Here is a 24,192-nt window from a genome sequence, read left to right as displayed (position 1 = left end):
GTTTTACCAATGACCTATTGTCTTCTTTTTCTTTAAGGTCCATATAATTGTGCTTAGAATAAGGCAAGAAGCCATCAGCAACAGCAGCCCACATGAGGTTCAAACTACTGTTCTTGCGCGTACCCTTCCGAGAAAGAGTCAATGCTTGAGCTGTGTTGGAGAGGTCAGAGTACAGGGAAGATTTCTCAACTCTGCAAACACCCACATATATTAGTGCAAGGTTTGCCAAAGCTTTTGGTTTAATTGCAAATATTTCCTTGGAACCAGCCGGCTGAGGGGTCAGGCTGGAGGTATTCATGGATGCAGCATTTTCAAGTTTTCCCTCACTTTCAGGGAACTTTCACTTATTCCCAACATACAGCTGGAAGAAGAAATGGGGGGGGGGGGAGATTTTTCCAGCATGTTTACCTGCAAATGAAACCATTGATCTATTGCTCAAATTTTTCCACACTTTGCTTGTCCTGCACCTGGAAAGCTATTTAAATAACGAAAACCGAAATAAGCCACTTGCGCAGAAATAAGGATGGAACACTTTCAGCCTAAGCCATTGATCACTTACAGGGAAGTGCTGCCAGGACTGCAGCATTGAAACTCACTCCTCAGCGTACTCAGAAATAAATCCTGTAACATCCAGTGGGTCTTATTCCCAGGTATATGGGGTTAGGATTGCATCCTGAGGACACAATTCTGACTCCCATCCCCTGCCTGCTGGGCTTTACAGAGGGAGGGTCCCATGGTTGCACTGACAGCTTTGCTGTTCACAGTGGCTTGAGCAGAAGGGGAAGCTAATCTGTTTGTGATCACTATTCGTGATCGTTGTGTCTTCTTCAGATTTAGATCTGGTCCCAATACGTAATCTCACATGTAATACTGGCAAAGACTTGCCCCTTCCCTGCCCTCAGAAGGCTCTGCTTTGGTGCTTTCCAGGGCAAGGAACATGGACTGGACTCAGAGGCCTCGTTATCATCATTTTAATCACCTGTAATTAGTTCAGAACAGCGTCTGACACGCCAGTCGTTCAGGTACCGAGTGAGCAGAGTTTCACAGTCCAACTTCATACAGCACAGTGCTTCTTCAGTATGTACCTGGTCACAAGATGTGCAGCTGGAAAAATGGGGGACTAAACACATTAGGTGTGTGTGTGTGTGGAGTAAGCACTTAAATGTCAGGCAACATCAAGGACATCAAATTATATAAAATTATATAAAGGACCAACGGCTTATCCAGGCTTCCATTTTGTGCCAGGATTTGTAGGCACGGATCGGAGTGGTTTTTGGTTTGGTTTTGTCTTGCTGCTTGGCCCAGGAAAATCCACTGTTTACCACTGAATCAGAACAAATATCAATTGAGTTTTCCACAAAATGGCCGTTTGTTTCAATTCAGTGGTAAACAGCAGGTTTTCCCAGGGAAAGCAGCAGCACAAATGAACAAAACGCTTGGACCAGTGCCTGGAAATCACAGCACAAACAGAAGTGTGGATTATGAATGTGACATCTTCCAGACTGCCTTCTCCTTGTCTTCTTTAAAATGAATGTATCCTACTTGGCTAGCTCAGTCGGTAGAGCATGAGACATTGGGCGAAAGATTCTTGCATTGCAGGGGTTGGACTAGATGACTCTCGTGGTCCCTTCCAATTCTACATTTCTATTATGTGTAGCCTTCCTTATAGCAAGATATACAGTAGCTACATGAATAGACCTAGATGGGCTGCATGCTGAGCATCATGAGGACATCTATTAAGCTATCAAAAATTGAAAGAAATCCCCAGACCCCATGAAAGAGTCCAGGGAGATACTTTCAAAGTTTAATAAAACATTCACTTCATTGGGCTGCTGTACAGATCTAAAGATTGATGTAGATGTTCCGTTGGGCTCACACCAAATTATTGTGCAAAATGAAGTCACATACATTTGAGAAGTTTCAGTTTCACAGAATATACACACCCTAACACTTTGCAGCCGGTTCTTACGAGAAAATATTGCATGATGAGCACTTCAAACATACCAGAGCAATAAAGTCAGGAGCAACACACTTCCTTGTTCTCATAATGATCTCCGTGGTCCACACCTCTCCATATTATTGTGCACTGAAAAGAGGCATTGACCTTCACACACATATGCACTCCATCTTCGGGATACCAGTTTGTTTGGAGGACCAGAAATACGTGACACAATAAAAGAGAAGTGAGCAAACAGGTGGTGCCTGCAGGAGTGCCTAAATGATGTGTTGTTGTCCATGAATTACCATGGTAAAATTTGCAAAATTGGTATATGATGCATACATACTGGATTTTCACTTAAGCAATGCCATGAAGTCAAAGATCACATAGATAAGGGTGAGCAGAGCATAGATTAAAATCTCTGTCATGGCTGGTCTTGTGCTCACCACTTATATCTCAGCCTTTGTATTCCTCACCTGTAAAATATGACTATTCAAGTTACCTTTATTGAATGACCATTAAAAGCAAATTTCCAGTATCTGGTTGAAAGTATGGGGCAGTCTCAAGCTTGCAAATCGACAATAAAACATTTTTTGGTTCCGTTTTACCAGATGTCTGTTTCAGCAGCAATATCATAAAAGCCAATTTTTGTAAGGCTGCGAATTTAAGCCACACTTGTAACTTTTCACAGTCAGAATTTGGAAAAAAGTGAGGCTTATAGTCAGGCCAATATGGTAATTAAAAACAACAACAACCAGGAATATGATTGACATTGCACTGATGGAATAAGTTAGTCGGGTTCTGTTATGACTCACTCTGGGGACTTTAAAGTTCACTAGTTAGTGAACTTTAAACAATAGGCTTAGTGTGTGTGTGTGTGTGTGTGTGTGTGTGTGTGAAACGGATCAGCCCGGGGTCATTTTCTGCAAAGATGCCAGGATAAACAACTGAACCACAAACTGGGTTCTTCCTTTGCAAAGGAAGATAGATGAATAGATAACCAGAGCAAAAAGGAAAGTTCGAAGCTTTATTGCATAACAAAAGGTTACACAGGTTAGGATGTCTTCTCTCCCTTGTGAAGAGAAACACTGGAAAGGGCGAATTGAAAGTGAAGGCATAATCCTACTAGTACCCTAAGCCTAGTGCACTCCCACCAAGGAGAGCAGAAACACACACAAAAGTAGAGGATCCTGGCCAGAGAGCTCTGTACAAAAAGGGAAAAATAAAGTGAGAGATGGAAGCACTTGAAAATCCCTGCTGTGCAATATTATGTGAATTTGCAACCCTTTTTTGTGAATTGGTTCTTCTCCAAATTGCCATTGAGAATGCGCTGATTTTATTGCCACATATTATGGAGAACATATTATTGCCACATATTAGGGAGGGATGCGGGTGGCGCTGTGGGTAAAAGCCTCAGTGCCTAGGACTTGCCGATCGAAAGGTCGGCGGTTCGAATCCCCGCGGCGGGGATTCCCGTCTTTCGGTCCCAGCGCCTGCCAACCTAGCAGTTCGAAAGCACCCCAAGGTGCAAGTAGATAAATAGGGACTGCTTACCAGCGGGAAGGTAAACGGCGTTTCCGTGTGCTGCGCTGGCTCACTAGATGCAGCTTTGTCATGCTGGCCACGTGACCCGGAAGTGTCTCCGGACAGCATTGGCCCCCGGCCTCTTAAGTGAGATGGGCGCACAACCCTAGAGTCAGACACGACTGGCCCGTACGGGCAGGGGTACCTTTACCTTTTATTATGGAGAACAAAAGTTCTCTCCCATAGAATCTGTCTTGTCTTGTGAACACAGCACTCTTCTCTGCCATGATCCAGACTTTTGAATTGTAATATTTTTCTCTCCACATGCATGGGAGCACCCCACGTTTCAAAGACCCACAGTTTCTGCATATTAAAGCAGGAAAACTCCAGATTGCTAGCTTGACAGTTATATCTCAGTCCTTTTCTCCTGCCTTCCTGTAAGCAAAAACCACCTTAGCACATAACTGTGTAACTGTTCCATTGCTATGCTGTCACTAGAACTATTTCTTAGCAAAGCTGATGCTTTCTTTTTCTGCTCACCAGATTTCACAAGCCAACTGCGTTAAAAAGAGTTTTCTTAACTTGAAAGAATAAAAGGCTAAAGAGGTTTAGTACAGGCTGTTAAAAGTGTTACATGTGAATATCTCACAAGCATAAGTGTCTCTAACAAACATTAACTTACCAGGTTGCCAAACACACAAGTTTGCCCTAGTGCACCTGCTTATTAGGGTTGCCAACTTACTAAATTCACATTTAAAGATAACGATGCATTTTAATCATGACAATTCTGCCATGAAATATTTAAGTATAATTTTTTAAAGCCATTTCTATTATGGAAGCTGCTTAGCTGTAGACATGCAAAATTACCAAAAAAGAGCATACAAACAATGAGCCAATTAAAATTCAAAACAGAAACAGAATCCTAGCTGCATTATTGCATTCCAGTATCAAGACTTCTGGTTTTTTGTTTATGCAAAACACAAACTACAGACAAAAAGTATCATCTGGGGTGGTTGGCAATATGGGAACAAGCACGACTGCTCTGGCTATATTAGATGCTTCTCCGACATTGTTACTACCATCAATGGCACGAATGGCAAAGTAGATGGAGGTGCCATTCGATTTTTTAAAGTTTTCTGCGTTATACTGGAAGGATTGCTTGACCCCAGCGGCTTCCATTTTCAGACCAGCGGTATTCACAGAAGTGGCTGTTTGAAAAGCTGCATCTATCAACTCCGAGGGAACTTCACTCATTTTTATTTCATACCTTTCAGCTGCAAAATAAAGAACAGCCAACAGGGCATCTTCAGTTGTGCATCAAGGATAACAGCGACAGAAATCCTTTTCAATGCATTGCAAACTTCCTATCCGCAGGTAGCCTTCTGCCCTCAGCAACGGTGGACCAGATGGGATGAAATCCCTCTTCCCAGAGCAATAATATAATGCTACTGTAATATAATATTATAGGGAGATAAGGCTGCTGCAAATAAAAGTGGTGGTTGGCTCCCCACACATCTTTTTATGCACACACACACACACACTCTACAGTCTGATTGATTGATTGATTGATTGATTAAAGCAGAATTTTGCACTTACCTTTTCCTTCATCATAGTCATTCCCAGGAGCTGTCCAGGACAAAAGGAACTGATAATCACCCAGTGGTTTTATCTCAAGGTCAGTGATTCTACAGGGTGGGAAAACATCTTTTTTACTACCACCAGGCGGAACTCCTGACATTACAAAAGAGCCACCTGATGCCACTCTACTGAAATTTCCTACGTCAACTTCGATGTCATCATCACGAACTTCCGGTTTTGGGGGATTCATATTTATTACACCTAGGAAGGAAGGGAGGAAGGAAAGAAGGAAGGAAGGATGATAGATTATATGGTGAGACTACAAACCTCCAAACTTCCCCATTATTTTGAAAGTCCCATTTATTTCCTTTTGTGCAAACCCAAAACAAAGACAGAATATACAGAAAATCATAATTATTTTCTCAAAGCAGAGTTTTTGGGGTGGCTGCCCCTGTTCTATGGAACAACATCCTGTTGAGATTTGACATCCCGCCCATACTTTCTAAAATACATTTTTTATGCTGACAAGCTATCCCAGCTGGATGAAGTGTTCTCTACTGTAGGTATCCATTTTAAACGAATCTTCTTTTTTTTGTGCTGTTCTGTAATCGTTTGCATTTTCTTTTCTACATTGCCTTGGGACATAACTGGAAGGTGAAATAACAACAACAACAACAACAACAACAACAACAACAAATCTGCTGTAGATCTATTCTCTCTCTCTAACCCACTGAGTTGAGAAGTACATGGCAGATTTGAATATTGCAGGAAAGAAGAATGTGCGTACATATATGTGTGAACGTGTCAGAGATATGTACTCAAGTGTCCAGATCTACATAAAGACAACTATGGGGAGGGAAATGGCAGAAATAAGTTTGTTTCCTTCTAGAGATGCCCAGTGTCATTCACACTTTGAGAATTACAGAGCTAGCATACCACCAGTATTGCTATTTCGTAACAAATCCTTACCATTATTTACAAACCCTGGTGCAAAGAAAGCGTGACTTTGCCTACGGATCCTTCTGCCAGTCTTGCCTTGCCCCTGGACCCGCACTTTTAGGTTGTGTCGACCATTTACTTTGAACGATGTGAAATATTTCGAGTAGATTCCGTCGTCCTTTATAATGTCGGCACCTAGGTACATCAATATTAAAATTAAACATCCAAACCCAACACCTCACTGCTATTAAAAAAAGAAAAAGAAACCCTACATAACCTATGTAGGAAATGTTTGTTTCAAAGTACAGTGGTACCTCAGATTACAAACGCTTCAGGTTACAGACTCTGCTAACCCAGAAATAGTACCTCGGGTTAAGAACCTTGCTTCAGGATGAGAACAGAAATCGCGAGGCGGTGGCAGCGGGAGGCCCCATTAGCTAAAGTGGTGCTTCAGGTTAAGAACAGTTTCAGGTTAAGAACGGACCTCCGGAACGAATTAAGTACTTAACCCGAGGTACCACTGTATCTGCTCCTGTTCTAATGAAAACAGTAGAGTGCCTAAATCTGAATATGTAGTGATATGGAGTCATAAGTATGTTGATCCCTGTTCAATGCAGGCCAACACAACTTGTAACTCGCCAACCTGAAGACAACAAACCAGCATACATTGTGGCCTTCTGCATGCTTGACAAGCTCCGTTTTCTGCAGTCCCAGGCAGTTGGAAAATTAAATTTATCAAGCTCTTGGTGGGCTGCCATTGCTAAATAAACCACGACTGCCTTTCCCCTCATGAACTTGCCTGGACTGTAAGAACATCATCTGAGCACCTTCTTACATGGCAGTTTCTAGTTCAGGAAAATCAGATGAGGCAAAGGTTATCCGCACCTGAGCCAGATGCTTCATTTGTCTTTGGGAGTAGGCCTATTCTGGCATCCTTCAAGTGATGAGGGGAAAGGCTCCCTCCCCCCCTGACATAACTCAGGGGAAATCGTTTCTAGCCCCTCTCAGGTGGACGCCATTGCCGTTATGAGAGACAAGGGAAGTGTTCAAGGTGAGTTCCAGCACCTCTTTTCCTAGGAAGATGGCACTCATGAGGGGGATAACTTCTGAAATGGGAAGCCGTTTCCACTTCAGCAGGCTCCCTGCCCAATTTAGTGTTTCAAAATGTGTAGGGAGTAGAGCAGGCTCCCCACGGCAGATGTTCATCACCAACTGATGGAGGATGACAATGGGGGCAGCTGTTTCCTCCATTCTTCATGTGATTCTAATCAGATGGAGGCTTAAAGCATCCAGATGGGACTATTAGCTAATAGTATATCAAGTATATCAAGAAGCTGGACCATAAAGAAGGCTGATCGCTGAAGAATTGATGCTTTTGAATTATGGCGCTGGAGGAGACTCTTGAGAGTCCCATGGACTGCAAGAAAATCAAACCTATCCATTCTTAAGGAAATCAGTCCTGAGTGCTCACTGGAAGGACAGATCCTGAAGCTGAGGCTCCAATACTTTGGCCACCTCATGAGAAGAGAAGACTCCCTGGAAAAGAACCTGATGTTGGGAAAGTTGGAGGGCACAAGGAGAAGGGGACGACAGAGGACGAGATGGTTGGACAGTGTTCTCGAAGCTACCAGCATGAGTTTGACCAAACTGTGGGAGGCAGTGGAAGACAGGAGTGCCTGGCGTGCTCTGGTCCATGGGGTCATGAAGAGTCGGACATGACTAAACGACTAAACAACAACAACAACATATCAAGAAGCACACCTGGAAAACAGACCCACCAAGTGTCCCTATTTTCCAGGGACATCCCTGATTTGATCCGGAATGTCCGGCTTTTCTTAGGATGTCCCTATTTTCATTGGAGAAAACTTGGAGGGTATGGAGTTCTCCGACCCCCAAGCCATCTGAATGCAATCCTGTATAGGGTTGTGTTGTTGTTTTTAAGTGTTTAGTGTTTTATTATACTTTTATATATGTTGGAAGCTGCCCAGAGTGGCTGGGGCAACCCAGTTAGATGTGTGGGGTGTAAATAGCAAAATTATCATGATGGAATGGGATGTCCCTGTTTTCATTGGAGAAATGTTGGAGGGTATGGGAAAGCATAGCATCTCCTTGCTATCTCTCACAGGTGAAAGACAGAAGGAGTGAAGGTGTTAGCACCTAGAAGGGTTTCACAAAGACCCAGAATGGAGTCTTCCCTATTGGTTTCATCTCAGGGGTAGAGCATATGTTCTGCAGGCAGTTTATATCTCTGGCAACGCAAGCTAAAAAGGATCTCAGGCTTTGGGGAGGACATAACTGTTTGCCAGTCAGTTTTGAGTTTTATGCCTGTTTATGAGTCTACGTTTTAGAAGCCGATTATTTCATATTTGATATTACGTTGAATGTTGTATTATACTATACTATTTCATTGCATTTAATTTTATTTCAACTATGTGCGTAGTCTGAACTGGGATTTTTTAGTGGTTTGCAAATATCATAAATAAACAAACATTTTTTAAAAAAATTAAAAAATGGCTGGTTTTGAAAATACAATTGCCAGGCATTTTGACAAGTTAGATAATGCTAGACTAAATGAGTTAATGTTCTGATTCTGTGGGAAATGCATAGTGCCACAAACACTTCAAAACAAACTTACCTGCGCCATTGTCCAAAAGCTCTAGATCCACAGCTGCTCCATTGTCTGCTTCTATTGTGGCTATGACTTTTGCACCAGTCACAGGTAAGAACCCTTGGCTGACTTCTGCATGAATAACCAACGGATCAGGAAACTTATGCGTTCTTTTTATAAGAGGCGTCACATGAACTGGAGGCACAGTTGCTGATCTGGCTCGGCTCGTGACTGTTATTGTCATGGTTTGAGCTGTATTTTGATTCTGCAGGGAATACCTCCAGTCTCCTGCCTGGAAATCAAGTGATGAGAAATAGAAGGATATTAAATATCCCATATCTAACTGTTTATAAATACAGTTCCTATTTCCTTCTGTTATTATTATGCTTTGATAAGATGGGGTGTCTTTTTTTATCGGAAATATACCAAGAGCAGATACTGGCAGCAGCGTCATGCTAGGCATTTGATGAGCTAGGAAATGAAAAGAACGTCTCATGGCACCTTCCAGACCAGAGGTTCCCAAATTTATTTGGCCTACCGCACCCTTTTCAGGGAAAACAAAAATTACTCAGTGCTCTCCTGGGAAAGGAAACATGTACAAATGACTTTTCAATTTTTTCTTGTCTTCTTTATTTATGCTTCCACCCCCCTTATTTTTATTCAACACCTCCCATTTGCACCCGAGGTTCCGGGGGCCCCCTGGGGGTGGTATCTCCTGCCTCCGTCCCAGAGCCAAGCAAGCACTTTCTGGGCTTGGGAAATGAGGCATGAGACTGTGCCAGGATCCTAGAGGCCTGCTGCATTCTTCCCTGAGCATGCGTAGAGCATCTCCCCCACCCCTTATGCCTGCTTGGTTGTCCTTCCTCCAGCCATTTCTAGGCTGTGAGTACTGGCACCTTCTCTTCTAGGGAGAAACAAATCTCTGTTAATATCATTGCAAAATCTTACACAAAATCTTCGAGAAGTAAATGGCTCTTCCCCACTTGCATAATGTATCATTTTCCAAAGGAAAAGGCACACAAGCAACAGAAGTTATCTGCATAGAGAGTGAATATTTTACCTCTGCGATTCCACTAATCTGGAGCCGGGCTGTCCGTAGGTTGGTTTTATCAGTTATGAAGTCCTTTGTACGGTACTTTTTCCCCTTGGGATCTTCCAGAAACATCTCTGGTGGAGTTGTGCTTGCGCTCCATGTAATGACAAAGAAAGTGTCTTTTCCCAACGTTTTATCAATGGATACTGTACCATACATCCATTTCTTGGCAGCTACTTGCTGCGTTTTACTTTCAAGCTGTTGGGGGTGGGGAGAGGAAATAAGTACGCTGGTATATTTGAAAAGTTTTATAACCTGAATAGATCTGCAACGGGGATAAAATTGGCATCCTACAGTATCTCCATGGTTAAAGACATGGAGAAAAACAAATGATGTAGCAACTCCAGCTCAACAGCCCTTCCCAGATATAAGATGCTGGATGCTTAATCCATTCCCTCCAGATGCCGTGATTTATTTTCCTGCACCAAACATATTTATTGTTTGTGGCCTTTTACTGGGTGCTAACCACCTTGTAAGTTTTAAACCAAAAGGTTTGCTACAAACGCCAAGTGTCAAAAACATGCAGTTTAAGGAGATTTTTCTGACGGCATGTTTGACTTCTAAGTGAAGCTCAAAAACGGGGACAACCTCTGATCAAATGCAAATCAGTGATCTCAAATGAGAGGTTGACTCTGCGAGACACACAACTCTAATTCCACAGGCAAAGAGAAGTAAATTTGCAGCCGATACGATGGGAAATTTGGGGGGCAACTCTAGGTGAAGCAACAGATCTGACGCCACATTTTGGCAAAGAGTAGTCAATGAGACACAATCTGGAATGGGACCATGGTGCTTATATGACCACACATTCAACTGGATTAGGACCAGTAAAAATTGAAATGTTGTTTCAGCGCTGCCAAAATCCACCTCTGTAAGATCTGTGAATTCTGCCTGGTTCTCCTGCTGCACAATACTAGTAAAATATGGACTATAGAATTAATTTTACTTTGTGCTTTAAAGTTGTTGTTTTTTTACAGTGCCTAATAGTCATAGTAGAACTAATCTTTGCAATGCATACCTGAATAGATTGTTGACTGAGATCTCCACTTCCTGAAGAAATTCCGCTGAAAGCATCAATGAGACCGTTGGAATTCAAGCTGTCAGTGGCAGCAAATTTCAGACCTCCTGGAATGCGATTGAAGGAACAATTAGGATACTTGGTTAGATGGAATAAAAGGCAATACATTGTTGTAGTGTAGTCTTTTATACATCTGTGTGCAAAATACATCTGTGCGTCAGTAAATATAAAGTAGGTGTCTAGAGCACTGAAAAGCAGTGAAGTTTCTGTGGGCAAGTAGGAGGAACATGGTGCGGATGAAAGTAGCATGGCAGGTGGCTGGGCCCACTAGTAAACTCACTCTTAGAGAAACCCCAGTTGGCACCAAGTGGACTGAGGGTGTGGCATTCCGCTCCCTTACCCGTCGTGTCTGCCAGCATTTCTAGTTCTTTTTCAGCTTTTGGTCCCAAAGCAATGGTGTGGATTATAGACCCACTATTTTCAACTTCGGTAGAGCAGGAATTTATTTGGTCATCTTCTCCATCTGTCAAGAGCACAATTTCACAGCCTCTGGTATTTGGGTACTTCTTTAAAAACACCTGTATGGAGCAGAGCATTTAGAATCTTAGCAGCAACTAGGAATGTGGAAGCCACCGGGCACCATTTGTGCTTAAAATGAACGAGAAAATGCTACAAAGCTCTGCTGAGTGGGGTGTGTTGCTGCTGTTCTGTGTGAACTAATTCCCTACCTATAACAAAAGCAGAGTTTGGTGAGATGGGTGCCATATCTTCCATGGTTGTTAATAAGGAAGTATTAGCATTTGCTATTTCACACGAGAAAGCTGTGGTTAAAACCATAGACTAGGACCATGGTTTGAAACCATGGAAATGTTGGCCAAGACTCAGCTCACTGGGCGACCTCAGGTCAAATAGTCTCTCAGCCTGAGAGACCACCTTGACCTCCTCAGAGGAAAGGTGGGATAGATTGACAATAATAAATAATCAAACTGAGAGGCTTCCAGTTCATAGATGGCAGAAGCCACACCTGGTGGAAGCCACTTTAGCCTCCAGTCACTTCAATGGATACAGAAGTACACTCAAGCTAGGAACCTGATCTTTCAGAGGATTGGGACTCCCTCCAGAACTGGTTGAACTTACCCAGGCAGAACTTATCCAGAACTTACCCAGGCAGTGGATCTACCTGCATATAGCATCTCTATCTTCTCTGCACTGAGTTTCAGTTTCTTGGCTTATATGAGAAAGCTGAAATACCCTCTTGTACACAACCCTTAGATACACAGCAGCCCTTTACACTTTTGCATCTGGCTACCCTACAAAGAAGAATAGGAATAAAAGAATCTGGAATTTTATTCTTTTTCACCTGAAATGCTGACCGCACTCCAGAACATATGTTAGTTCCTCCATCAGCTGAAGTAGGAAGATACCCTGCAAGAGTTTTGCGCACACTGTCATCACTGATCTGCCTCAGGTGAGTCTGGACTGTTGCTGCACTGTTGAATGTGACTACTCCAACCCAGGATCCCGCTTCAATAATCTGCAGGACGAATATTTCCGCAGCTTGCTTCAGCCGACCAATGCGATTGCTCTGCATATGAATAACAATAATATTAATAAAAAAAACCAACATTCACAGAACTGCCAGTGGATTCTGGGAAGCAAATAAAGATGACTGAAAATGCCACTGTCAATTATACTTTAAAAAACAAGGCTTGATAAACTTCTGTGGGTGTAGGCAAATACATAATGTCCATGAGTTTCCAAATAACCTCATCCATGTTGCGATGTCGGGCACAATCCATCTGGATGTTTCCCTGCACAGGCTCCATTGAAATGGATGGGAGGTTCACAAGAGCACCATTCATTGCAATGGGGCTTGTCCCACAAATTCTGCTGTTGGAGAATGATTATCCTACAATGTTTTTGTGTCTGATATTCAAATTTTTGTATGCTAGTATAGAAATATAAACTCCATTCCAGAATGTTCCCCCCCCCCCAATTTGCTTAGCAGTTGTTTAGTTAGTTAGATGATGTAAACCCTGCCTTTCAATTAAAAGATTCCATACATTTCTCCAATGAAAATACAGACGTCCCATGTCTCTTAAATCCACTACAAGGACTATTACCAGACAGGCCCATGCAGTGGGGTGTGAGGCAGCCAAGTACACTTCCCTGGGCCTCAGAGGGCTAAGCCAGCTGGTGGGCCCTGCCAGGGATTGGTAGTTTGGGGTTTGAGTTTATAACTTTAGTCTAACAAGACTCTTGCCCCAGGCCTCCGACAAGCTCTGCACAAACCTGTCACCAGAATACAGGAAAGCCAGGGCAGCAGGAAAATGCATTTACAGCTACCCATCCCAGGAGCTATATGACTTCCTCCAACCCCCATCATGTGTCTACCATAAACCTCTGTAGTAGGGTATTTCTTCACTAGGGAAGTCTTGTGCAGCTGTTCACAGAATCACAGAACTGTAGAATTGGAAGGGACCCTAAGGATCATCTAGTCCAACCCCCTGCAATGCAGGAATATGCAGCTGGTCCTTACAGGGATCAAACCTGCAACCTTGGTGTTATCAGCACCACGGTTAACCAACTGAGCTATCCAGGCTGTTGACGTTTCCTGCACAACTGAGAAACCTGAAAGACCTGATTGATCTGGCCAGATCAGGATTTCCCTTGCCTCCTTCCATTCACTTTCACCCCTGCAGTTTTCACCTCCCATGTTCCATCTCTTCCTCTAGGTTCCCTGCACCAACTGGGGATTTACGATGAGCAGACCTTGCATTCTACCTCAGCCAGGTTGCCCACCCTTGCCCTAGAACTCTTCTGTATGAATTAATTACTGTAGTTTCATATATATCCAAATTAACCAAAAACAGGCTCCCTGTCTATAAGGCTGAGGGCCTTCTGGCGGTTTCCTCACTGCGAGAAGCCAAGTTACAGGGAACCAGGCAGAGGGCCTTCTCGGTAGTGGCGCCCACCCTGTGGAATGCCCTCCCACCAGATGTCAAAGAGAAAAACAACTACCAGACTTTTAGAAGACATCTGAAGGCAGCCCTGTTTAGGGAAGCTTTTAATGTTTAATAGACTATTATATTTTAATATTCTATTGGAAGCCACCCAGAGTGGCTGGGGAAACCCAGCCAGATGGGCAGGGTATAAATAATAAATTATTATTATTACATAAAACAGCAGGGGATTTATGACAGAAATGTCAATGCTGTATTGATCCTTGTTGTCACTATTGACATCAATTCCATCATTTTTGAACTGCCTCGAAATACTTCTTCTGAGCGCCGAAAACATAGACTCACCGAAGTCATACTTCCAGAAACATCAAGTACTAGGCACAAAACTCTCTCCTGTTTTTGCAGCAAAGTGATAGTGGGGCTAGGCGGAGGAGCTCTTTGTGGAGTTGATTTGGCAAAGTCAGGAGAAGTCGTAATTACATCCCAGGTGCTCCTGTAGTTGCACATTTTATTCTGCATATTTGTTGCTTTAGTATTGTGGTTGCTTTTGTCACAGAACTGAGTAACCTAAATGAAAGGTAAGAAGAATAAATCAAGTTATAAGCAATATCTACCTCATGGCAGCCATTCCTTGGAAAAAGGTGCTACAAAAGTGGACATTCTTTTCCACACAAAAAGAACAGATGAACATAGGCTTGTTTGTTCCCTCGTTCCTTCGCTTGCTCCCCTACCTAGCTTTTCACTCTGAGCAGTTTCCTGCCGAAGAAGGGGACATACCCTCCAACATTTCCCTGGTGGAAATAGGGACGTCCTAAGGAAAAGCAGGACATTCCAGGGTCAAATCAGAAACCAGGATGGCTTCTGTAAATCCTGGACTGTCCCTGGAAAATAGGGACAGTTGGAAGGCCTGAGGGCGAACTTTGAAGGGTACCTCAACTCTACTCACAAACCAGAAACATTTTGCAGAACCCCTCACAATTATCCAAATGTTAGTTGTTCTGTTGCAGAGAGCAACAGAACCCATCTCACTTTCCTTCAGTATGACTATGTGCCTCAACTACCTCATTCGGGTTGCACTTTTTTTGACAAAGTTTCCGACGGCCAATTGCCGGCTGTGTCCGAACATATGGCAACCCTACTGTTGGACCTAGTGGCTGCTCAGTCAGTCTGGGTCCCGTAGCTTGTGCTGTATGTAGCTTCTATAAATTGAGAGAAGGTTTCAAGAGGGAAGGACGGGAAAACTGCAGGCCCTTAAGAAAGAGTTTCTTCTTGAATTGCTAGGTCAATATAACTAAATTTTGGTTGGAATACTTTCTCCCCAGCCCTAACACAATCTTATTGGTGAAACACACACACACACACACACACACAAACACACACAATTACCTGCAAGAATTGAAGCTAAAAATCTCCAAATATTATATTTAACTTAGCAAAAATCCTGCATTTTTGAGGCATTGGAGAAAAATAAATCCCAACTAAGACCTATCATACTTACCGATGGGATACTTTGCACATACATTATAGATGTTGGAGTATTTTGATTTTTTTCTGGAATGAATTGGCACCCAGATTCATACAGCTGAGTTTTTGGTTCAACTTTGCATGGTCTGGTAGTTCCATCAGCGAGCAAGACTACGTAGCTACCCTTGAAAGTAGCTGGGCACCTAATCAATATAACAGAAACAGACATGGTCGGTTTAAAAGTCAATAAATAATCACATGCTGGTATGATTGTATGCTATCTTGTTTTCTTTCTTTTTTAAAATAAATTTTTATTAAGATTTTAAAGGTTACAGAAAAAAAGAATAATAAGGAATAAAAAGAGAACAATTAAAAATGAAAAAAGAAGAAACAATACACATACAAAAAAGACATCATCAAAAACCCAAAAAAGTTAAGAAAAACAAGAAAAAAAACCAAGTCAAACCTTTAACTCACTTACTTACATTCACTTATTTCCTTGACTTCCTCACGCCTCCCATTTTTGTATTCTAATTCAATTAGATATTCCAGCAAATCCTTCCAACTTTGTTTTAATCCCAATAATTTATCTTAGCATACTATAATTCCCCTCTCTATATTCTAATTCATATAAATATTTCAACAAATCCTTCATCTTATTTTTATCCTTATATCTTATCTTATTATACTATAATTTTCCATTCTTTCTTTCACCAAATAACCATCCACTTTTGCTTTATCCAATCTTAACTCTCATCCAAACCTGTATATCTGTACTTATTCTTAAGACGTTTCCCCTAAGGTCAAAAAAAGAATATGCTATCTTGTTTTCTGTAATGCCACGACTGCTAAGACAAACTCCAGTGCCCACCAGCCCAGCCTGAAGATCAGATTGTAGAACACTTCATAATGGGCGGAGATGAAAGAGTTTGAATCAATTATATAGATGATTTCTAGACAGGTACTTTATTCAGCAAACATGTGGTTCAGATCTGATCTTTATGTGTGCTCAGTTGGTACATTAGCTCATGTCAGAATGCTCCTAGCAGCTCCCAGCTGGTTGCCCAGGAAAGTATAAAAACAAGGAAAAGTTTCTTACAGTCCCTTTTTATTTCAAACACTACAGAGAGAGACCCTAGAACCCAGACTCTTGAATAATGGTGTTGTCCCGAGTGAATCTCCACCCCCCCCCCCCGTCTCTCCCACTTCCTCATTCATCACTTCTATGTGTGCTGCTATGTGCCCTCTGCCTTTGAGCTCTTTGCTCTCCTACTTTTAAGGCTTGCCGGGTTCTGGGCGATGGAGGGTCTGGAAAACTTTCTAGTAACTAACTCCTCCAAGCCATACCAATATCCAGGCCTGTCTTCAGCACACAGCAAATGGCGTCTTTTGTTTGGCATTGTGGGCCACTGGAAACAAAATTGCCAGGTTAGACTCAGGTGAGGAGCAAACAGAAGTAGGGACAACCCGCTGAAACGTCACCATGCCAAAAGAAATGCACTACTGGGCTAAATTGTGTGCAGGACTGTGGCTGAGAACAGTCTCCAGAGAGACTGAGTAAGCTGGCCGAAAATAAGGTCTTGGGCAGCGGAAAAGTGGGCACTTCCCTGAGGGCAGGACATTACCCCCACCTTGCCCTAAATAGAAATCTCTTCCATATATCATCAAAGCTCATCCTCAAGACCGCAACCATTCACACCACAACCAAACGAACGAGCCCAAGGCAAACATCACTTATAAAAGAGGAGGTGCATCTGTTGGAGATTTGGGGTGGTACCTCGTTGCTTCAGGCATGCTGTTTCCCCCAGGAGAGTAGAAAGGTGCATCGTCGTTATATTCATCAAAGACTCCCCATCGGAGATGAGCCCATTCGTGGACAAGGACTCTGCCTGTGGAAAATCAAGGACAAAACCTATGATACCTTTTTTAAAAAGTACAGTATACAGGTAGATAGAAATTATTGCCATGAATAGTGAGCAAGTATCTCAGGGATGCGGGTGGCGCTGTGGGTTAAACCACAGAGCCTAGGACTTGCCAATCAGAAGGTTGGCGGTTCGAATCCCCGCGACGGGGTGAGCTCCCGTTGCTCAGTCCCTGCTCCTGCCCACCTAGCGATTTGAAAGCACGGCAAAGTGCAAGTAGATAAGTAGGTACCGCTCCATCGGGAAGGTAAACGGCGTTTCCGTGCGCTGCTCTGGTTTCACCAGAAGCGGCTTAGTCAGGCTGGCCACATGACCCGGAAGCTGTACGCCGGCTCCCTCGGCCATTAAAGCGAGATGAGCGCCGCAACCCCAGAGTCGGCCACATCTGGACCTAATGGTCAGGGGTCCCTTTACCTTTACCTTATGTCAGGGTACCTCAGGCAGGTGGTAAGAATTAGTCCCTAAAGTGTGATGGGGCTGGATGGTTGCCAGCATTCCCCAGCCCCTCTAAGCCTTCGGTGGGGCGAGGTAAGGGGAGAGAACACACTGTGTTTTAGACTTGCTATTTGATGTTCCCCAGCTGGTGCTCGAGAAGAAGCCAATCAAGCCTGGCAACCCCCATGTGATTGATTACTAGCTTGGAAGGAGGACTCAGGAAAGCAACCCCCTCCTTGACAATTATAACACACCTACCCCACAAAAAAACCCTAAAATAAAATCTGCAATGTTGTGCAGTCATACCAACAGTTAAGTATCTATTATTATTGGATTAGCCAACTTTTCAATTTGAGCTCTCCTGTATTTTTTTTTTTGGGGGGGGGGGTAGTGCTGCTTAGGAAATGGTGGAAGAGGCACCTCTATTTCTACCGTTCAACAAACAGATTAAAAATTTCCTTGTTATGACCCGAGGACTGTGTACGGTGCAACGGAGGAGGACCATAGCTGTCAAGTTACAGATTTGAAAATAAGGGACCAGCAGCCTCAAAAATAAGGGATCAGCAGCAAAATAAGGGATTTTCCAAGCACAGGTATGTTCAACTTCTGAGCCCCTACAAGCCAAAGGCAGAAAGCCCAGCCAGCAGCCAAACGAAGCCTCAAGCGGTGGTTCCCACACCACAGCAACCCGACAAAGGGGATGCAGCAAGGGAAACCACCGTCACCTCTCCGCTGGGAAGCGCTGAGCAAAGGCAGCGCGGCCGATTTGATCGGCACAAGGCATGCAAGCTCCACCCCCCAGTCGTTCTTAGACTCCTTATTGGGTGAGCAATGCAGCCAAGCAGCACAGTTGGAGCCTCCCTCCTTCCTGGCCGGCAGGGAGGGAGGGAGAGGAGCTCCTTCCTTTGAAACCTGGGAAATTTAAGGGACATCATCAAGAAGGGACAGCAGCGGGACACAGCCCTGGGATAAGGGACTTTCCCGCCAAATAAGGGATGGTTGACAGCTATGAGGAGGACAAGACTCAAGCTTTCCACAGCCTCTTCCGGATCCTGCCAGCCAGAGGCACATCCTGCCCGCCCTCCTTTGATTCAGAAGATGAATCTCCCACAGTACTCCAGCCTCCCCGACCACAAGGACTGCCCAATAAGGTGAGTGCCCTTTAAAGGCAGCCATCTTCTTTTGGAAGGTGGGGCTTGCTATGCACCCAGTCAAGATGTCTCAATCTCTGGGCCAGTCTAAGTGCTTCCAGAGGCATCATCATGCCTCACTTCCTCAGAAGGGCTGTGGATCCCTTGTATTTCTGATGGAGTATTGACTTAGCCTCTTGATGAGACACTCCTGGGCTTCCCCTGAGAGCCTTGAGCTCTCACAGAACAGAATACTCCTTGGCTATGGTCATTATAAGTCAATTCTTAATGGCTTCAGATATTAACCCACGAGAGAGCCTGAAAGTACTTGATATAGACCGCATACACCTCCTAAATGTAAAGCACATGACTTCTCCCTTAAATAATCCTGAAAACAGTAGGAAGTCATGTACTTTATGGTGTGTAAGCCACCGCAGTAACGTTGCTGAAAGGAAACAGAGGCATGTTTTTGTGGGTTGAAAAATGTGCTGATGAACGGAGATACTGCCAGTTCCTTATGACGTTTTGGTTGCCTTTAGAGTGATAAAGTTTAAAGTGGTATGGGTTCTTCAGGACTTTTCTTACTCTGTTATTTTAGGGAAACTTGAATAACATTTTAATAATAAAACAGGTAGTCTAATCTGAACAAACAGGTAGTAAGTAATACCTCGTGGTCCATAAGCGTCAAGCAACTTGTCATTTGTCAGGAAGTTAGGAGTTAAATGAATGTATCTCCCAGGTTCCCCACATCCGCCATACTGTAGGGTGTAGGGATCATCTCCATGTTTCAAATAAGGAGCTGCCACTATGACTTCTGCCTGAAATAAAATAGAATTTGGTTGAAAGGTCACCCGGGGAAAAAGCAGCAAAGTACCTTTGATTTTTGCCTGAGCAAAAATCCTCATTATTATTATTATTATTAATATAAGGGACACTTGGAGGTTCTGCGAATGTACACAGCCCAAATCTATGCCTGTTTACTCAGAAGTAAGTTGAGTTGTATACAGAGTGAGTCTTTATTAGATCACAGCCTTGTACTTTCTCTCTCCATTTGCCCCAGTCTTTTGAAAAATACCCTAAGTACGCCTACATTTCAATGCATTCTCTCCAGACTTACCTTATCATACGACTCTCTAGTTACTCTTTGATAGTCAGCTTTTGTTTTCCACGTCGAGGGAATGATCACTTTTACAGTCTTGAAGTAAAATCTTTTCTGTGTTGCACCGAACAGGTAAGCTGATGCTTCTTGAACCATGCCCTAGCAAGGAAAGGAAAGACGAGAGCTCCATGTGTTTGGTGACTAGTATCTGCATTTGGGTTTGTAGAATGTGCACTTAGGGGTGGTGTAACGATTTTAAAGGCTTGCCTTCCCTCTGCCAGGCTTAGCCGGGCTCAACCAGCAGTAGCCCCAGTCTTGAACAGAGCTTGAATCGGATGTACTTTACATTGGCTTAACTTATGCTGGCTTCCTCTACACCAGCTAGTTGTATACTGCAACATTTTCTTGCAGTTCCCACCTATATATATATAGTATACCTGAAGGAGCGTCTCCACCCCCACCATTCTACCTGCACACAGAGGTCCAGCGCCGATGGCCTTCTGGCGGTTCCCTCGCTGCGAGAAGCCAAGTTACAGGGAACCAGGCAGAGGGCCTTCTTAGTAGTGGCACCCGCCCTGTGGAATGCCCTCCCACCAGATGTCAAAGAGAAAAATAACTACCAAACTTTTAGAAGACATCGGAAGGCAGCCCTGTTTAGGGAAGCTTTTAATGTTTAATAGGTTATTGAATTTTAGTGTTTTGTTGGAAGATGGGCGGGGTCTAAATAAATTGTTGTTGTTGTTGTTGTTGTTGTTGTTGTTGTTGTTGTTAAAGGTAAAGGTCTAGTCGTGGCCGACTCTGGGGTTGTGGCGCTCATCTCGCTTTATTGGCCAAGGGAGCCGGCGTACAGCTTAGAGCAGCGCACGGAAATGCTGTTTACCTTCCCGCTGGAGCGGTACCTATTTATCTACTTGCACTTTGATGAGCTTTCGAACTGCTAGGTTGGCAGGAGCAGGGACCGAGCAACGGGAGCTCACCCCGTTGCGGGGATTCGAACCGCTGACCTTCTGATCGGTAAGTCCTAGGCTCTGTGGTTTAACCCACAGTGCCACCTGCGTCCCTATTATTATTATTACTATATACTTATATCCCCACCTATGCTTGCACATTCAACACATTTAGAAACGTTTAGCAGTCGCACCTTTATGTTGTCGACAATTTTGTTGTCTTCGGGTATCTGAGGGTTGATTGCAATGACAAGGTCTTCAAACCCACCATTGTTGAGTTTCACTGTGGCATCTGTCACCCCATGTAGCGCTTGTAACATCAATGGAAGAAGCCACCAAATGAACGCCATCTTTGCTCGTGCCTCCTACTCCAGCCTCATGGAGAAAAATGGCAGCACAGAAGGGTTATTTGTGCGAGGAGAGAGGAGGAAGCTAAAACTCTGCTGTATGTTTTGTAAGCGGACTGGAAATTCTGATTGGCCTAGATAACAAAGACAGAAAAGCAGATCACTGACCCAGCTGATGGGACTCTGCTGCTGAGAGAGCTATGGGTGCGTGGAGGGTTAGGGGTGAGGTGTAAAATGGGTTGAAAAGGAGCAGAGAGGTTTGGCAGGAGGTGTCTGGTAGGCAGGTATCCTTATATTATTTTAACCCACCTGGGATCTTATGGTGAAGGGAGGAAAGTCAATAAATAACCACAACAATGCAGTAATAATATCACAATAAAACAACACCGTTAGTAAAATACAATAAACGGATAAAACAAAAACTTAAAACCAGAGCATTACCTACACAGCACAGCAACACCTTGGTGGAATTGAAAAGCCTTTACAGTGGGAAGCACCAATAAAAGAACCCCACAAGGCAATATCTTCTAGGACTCAGGTGTTACCACAGTATTGACCATTATTTAGGGTTGCCATGTGTCCTCTTTTTTCAGGACACGTCCTCTTTTTCAGGGGTAAAATTTCTGTCCGGGTGGCTATACTTTTTGGATGAGACATAGACATGGTTGAAGACTTGCTTTCCTCTTCTCTTCTCCTGCCCTGCTCAGCAACATATTACAGCTTCTATAACCTACATATAGTAGGGGTATTTGAAAGGAGAGTCATCAGAGCATCCTCTTTTTTGCTCTTTAAAATATGACAGCCCTACCATTATCCCAGTCATGCTTCCACCATAGTCAGGACACCGAGTAAATCCTCTCACCAGATATTAGGCACAAGGCCGGCTGATATGGGAGGAGGTGGGTCCTTCAGGTATCCTGAACCCAAGACATTTGTTGCTTTAAAATATAATCAGCGACACTGCCGGTAATGTGTGGGACTTTGAAATTCACACTTCAGCGTAACTCTAAGGGCTGAGCTAGATGTGGTGTCAGCAGAACACACTAAAGGGAATGACAGAGGATGGTCATCAAAAGATATTAAACCCAGAAGCTTCCTATAGCTTCTTCCCCATAGCATTTCCCCCATTCACTCCACTTCCAGTATAAAACCTTGGCTGAGTTGAAAAGCATCCTTTGGGAGAGATAAGCCACAGGGTTGGGGAGAGTTTAGTACTTTTTTGATCTCCTCAGGTCTCTGTTTTTAAATAAAGGGCATACATGAAGACATGCATTTCACACAGCACATAATTTGGCCCTGAGCTTTAGGAATATATCCAGTGAGAGCCTGCTGTGTCGAAAGAGCTAAAATCACACGAAGAAAATTGAAGTTTCAACCCAATACATACTTACCTGCGTGTTAATCCAGCAGGACTAATTTTTGAGATGATTAGATTTGCATGAGGCTCGTCCTGCAGATTACTTCCTGCTTTTTAGGACTCTGGCTTGTTCTGAAAGGTTCAGGAGCCAGGAGATCAATGCAGAGACGTGTGGGTTCGATTTTCCTTTATATAATATCAAAACCAATGGGTCCACCCAGTTTCCCCTAAAAAGGTTTCAAAACCAAAAGGTACACCCGATTTCCCTCTAAATGGTTTCAAAACCAAAGGGTCCACCCTGTTGCAAAATCTCCAAGGACTTTTTAAAGAAGTATAAAATTAGCCAAAACTGTTCTGTGGGCAGATGAACTCTCTTTGCTTCTAACTGAGTTCTTTCAAAAGCTATGTTTAGAATATGCTTCTAGTGCCCTTTGAGACTTCACGCTAACGATTCACTTGCTTGGCTGCTTGTCATTCTGGAGGCCAAGCTACAAAGTTTTCTAACTTTAGATCAGTCAGTAGCTGTTTTTTTAAGACTACAATTCCCATCATCACTGCAGCACTCTGTAGCATAAATTCCAGGGGACCGAAGAGTATTCTCCTAGTGCTACTCTCTGGACTTTGCAGGTTGGGAACAGAGCCACCAGAACACACTGATAGCCACCCTGTAGAGTCAGCCCAGAAGTCAGCCCATGGTCTATTATATCAATAAAGGTAAAGGGACCCCTGGCCATTAAGTCCAGCCACGGACGACTCTGGGGTTGTGGTGCTCATCTCGCTTTACTGCCCGAGGGAGCCGGCGTTTGACCGCAGACAGTTTCTGGGTCATGTGGCCAGCATGACTAAGCCGCTTCTGGCTAACCAGAGCAGCACATGGAAATGCCATTTACCTTCCTGTCAGAGCGGTACCTATTTATCTACTTGCACTATTGACGTGCTTTCGAACTGCTAGGTTGCCAGGAGCAGGGACCGAGCAATGGGAGCTCACCCCGTCGCGGGGATTCGAACAGCCGACCTTCTGATCGGCAAGCCCTAGGTTCTGTAGTTTAGACCACAGTGCCACCCGTGTCCCTTCATTATATCAATAGCAGTGGAGAAATTGAGAAAAATTAGCAGGACTGTATTACCCAACCCTTCTCTTTACAAAAGTCATCTATGACCTGAAAACAGAGATAATGTATGTACTTTGGTAACCCAATACAATTCTTAATTATAGGGTTGTTGACCATTTTTTGGGGGAGTGGAGTTGATTTTTTTTGCCATACATCCAAATTCATTTCAGCAATTTCCCCCCAGACACAGCTTCCGACTGCAGTATTCTGAAATCCAGAAAATTCCAGATGTATGACAACCCTTCTTATTAAATAATAATAGTCTTTTTGGCTAAAATGTTTGTACAATCTACTGGGTCAAGGGCCCCCCTTTAAGGGAGTGAGGACCACCCCCCTCATGCAATGAAGCATCCTACACATTTGAGACCCACCCAATCACCGCCACTGTGGCGTTTGCCCTCCTAGGTGTGTGACATCATATTGGGTTCATAAGGAATGGGTTAACTAATTGTAAAATGACTAACCAATGGGAACCCAAGGGGAGTTAGTTAGGAGTTAGAGTTAGAGTTATTGAGAAGTCAGTCTGGAGTTAGAGAAGAGCTAGAGAGGATAAGTCTGTGGGTTGGGCTAGTCTGATGTGAGAGAGTGAGAGAATCTGTTAAGAGGAGTCAGTCAAACAGTCGATATAATCAGTCAGAAGGTATTAGGAAGGTATAGGCCAGTAAAGAAAATAAAGTTAAGAAACTGACAAGAATAGAGAAACCTTAAACTTGTTAA

General features: G+C 43.5%; 1 protein-coding gene across 1 annotated transcript; it reads right to left on the bottom strand.

The window, feature by feature from the left end:
• Positions 1-2,952: 2,952 nt before the first annotated feature.
• On the bottom strand, positions 2,953-22,538 carry LOC310846556 (calcium-activated chloride channel regulator 1-like). The gene is made up of 16 exons (XM_083743336.1): positions 22,398-22,538; positions 20,854-21,034; positions 19,731-19,871; positions 19,281-19,431; positions 16,904-17,015; positions 15,161-15,329; positions 14,008-14,229; positions 12,060-12,284; positions 11,100-11,277; positions 10,700-10,806; positions 9,649-9,879; positions 8,616-8,880; positions 6,011-6,175; positions 5,060-5,302; positions 3,310-4,737; positions 2,953-3,269 (listed from the first exon to the last, which is right to left on the bottom strand). The coding sequence occupies exons 2-15, from the start codon at positions 21,007-21,009 to the stop codon at positions 4,448-4,450; spliced, it is 2,655 nt and encodes an 884-aa protein (XP_083599462.1). The 5' UTR covers positions 21,010-21,034; positions 22,398-22,538; the 3' UTR covers positions 2,953-3,269; positions 3,310-4,447.
• Positions 22,539-24,192: the final 1,654 nt, after the last annotated feature.

Source organism: Podarcis gaigeae (genome assembly GCF_964106915.1).
Source record: "Podarcis gaigeae genome assembly, chromosome: 6".
Taxonomy (NCBI): Eukaryota; Metazoa; Chordata; class Lepidosauria; order Squamata; family Lacertidae; genus Podarcis; species Podarcis gaigeae.
This window is presented reverse-complemented; position numbering and strand designations above follow the sequence as displayed.

What these genes read in the sequence shown, in the direction of transcription:
- LOC310846556 (XM_083743336.1), bottom strand. Translation starts at nt 21,009, where the DNA reads ATGGCGTTCATTTGGTGGCTTCTTCCATTGATGTTACAAGCGCTACAT. An exon ending in CTAGAGAGTCGTATGATAAG is followed by an intron (nt 19,432 to 19,730) that starts GTAAGTCTGGAG and finishes ATTTTATTTCAG; the next exon opens with GCAGAAGTCATAGTGGCAGC. An exon ending in TGACGCTTATGGACCACGAG is followed by an intron (nt 17,016 to 19,280) that starts GTATTACTTACT and finishes GATTTTCCACAG; the next exon opens with GCAGAGTCCTTGTCCACGAA.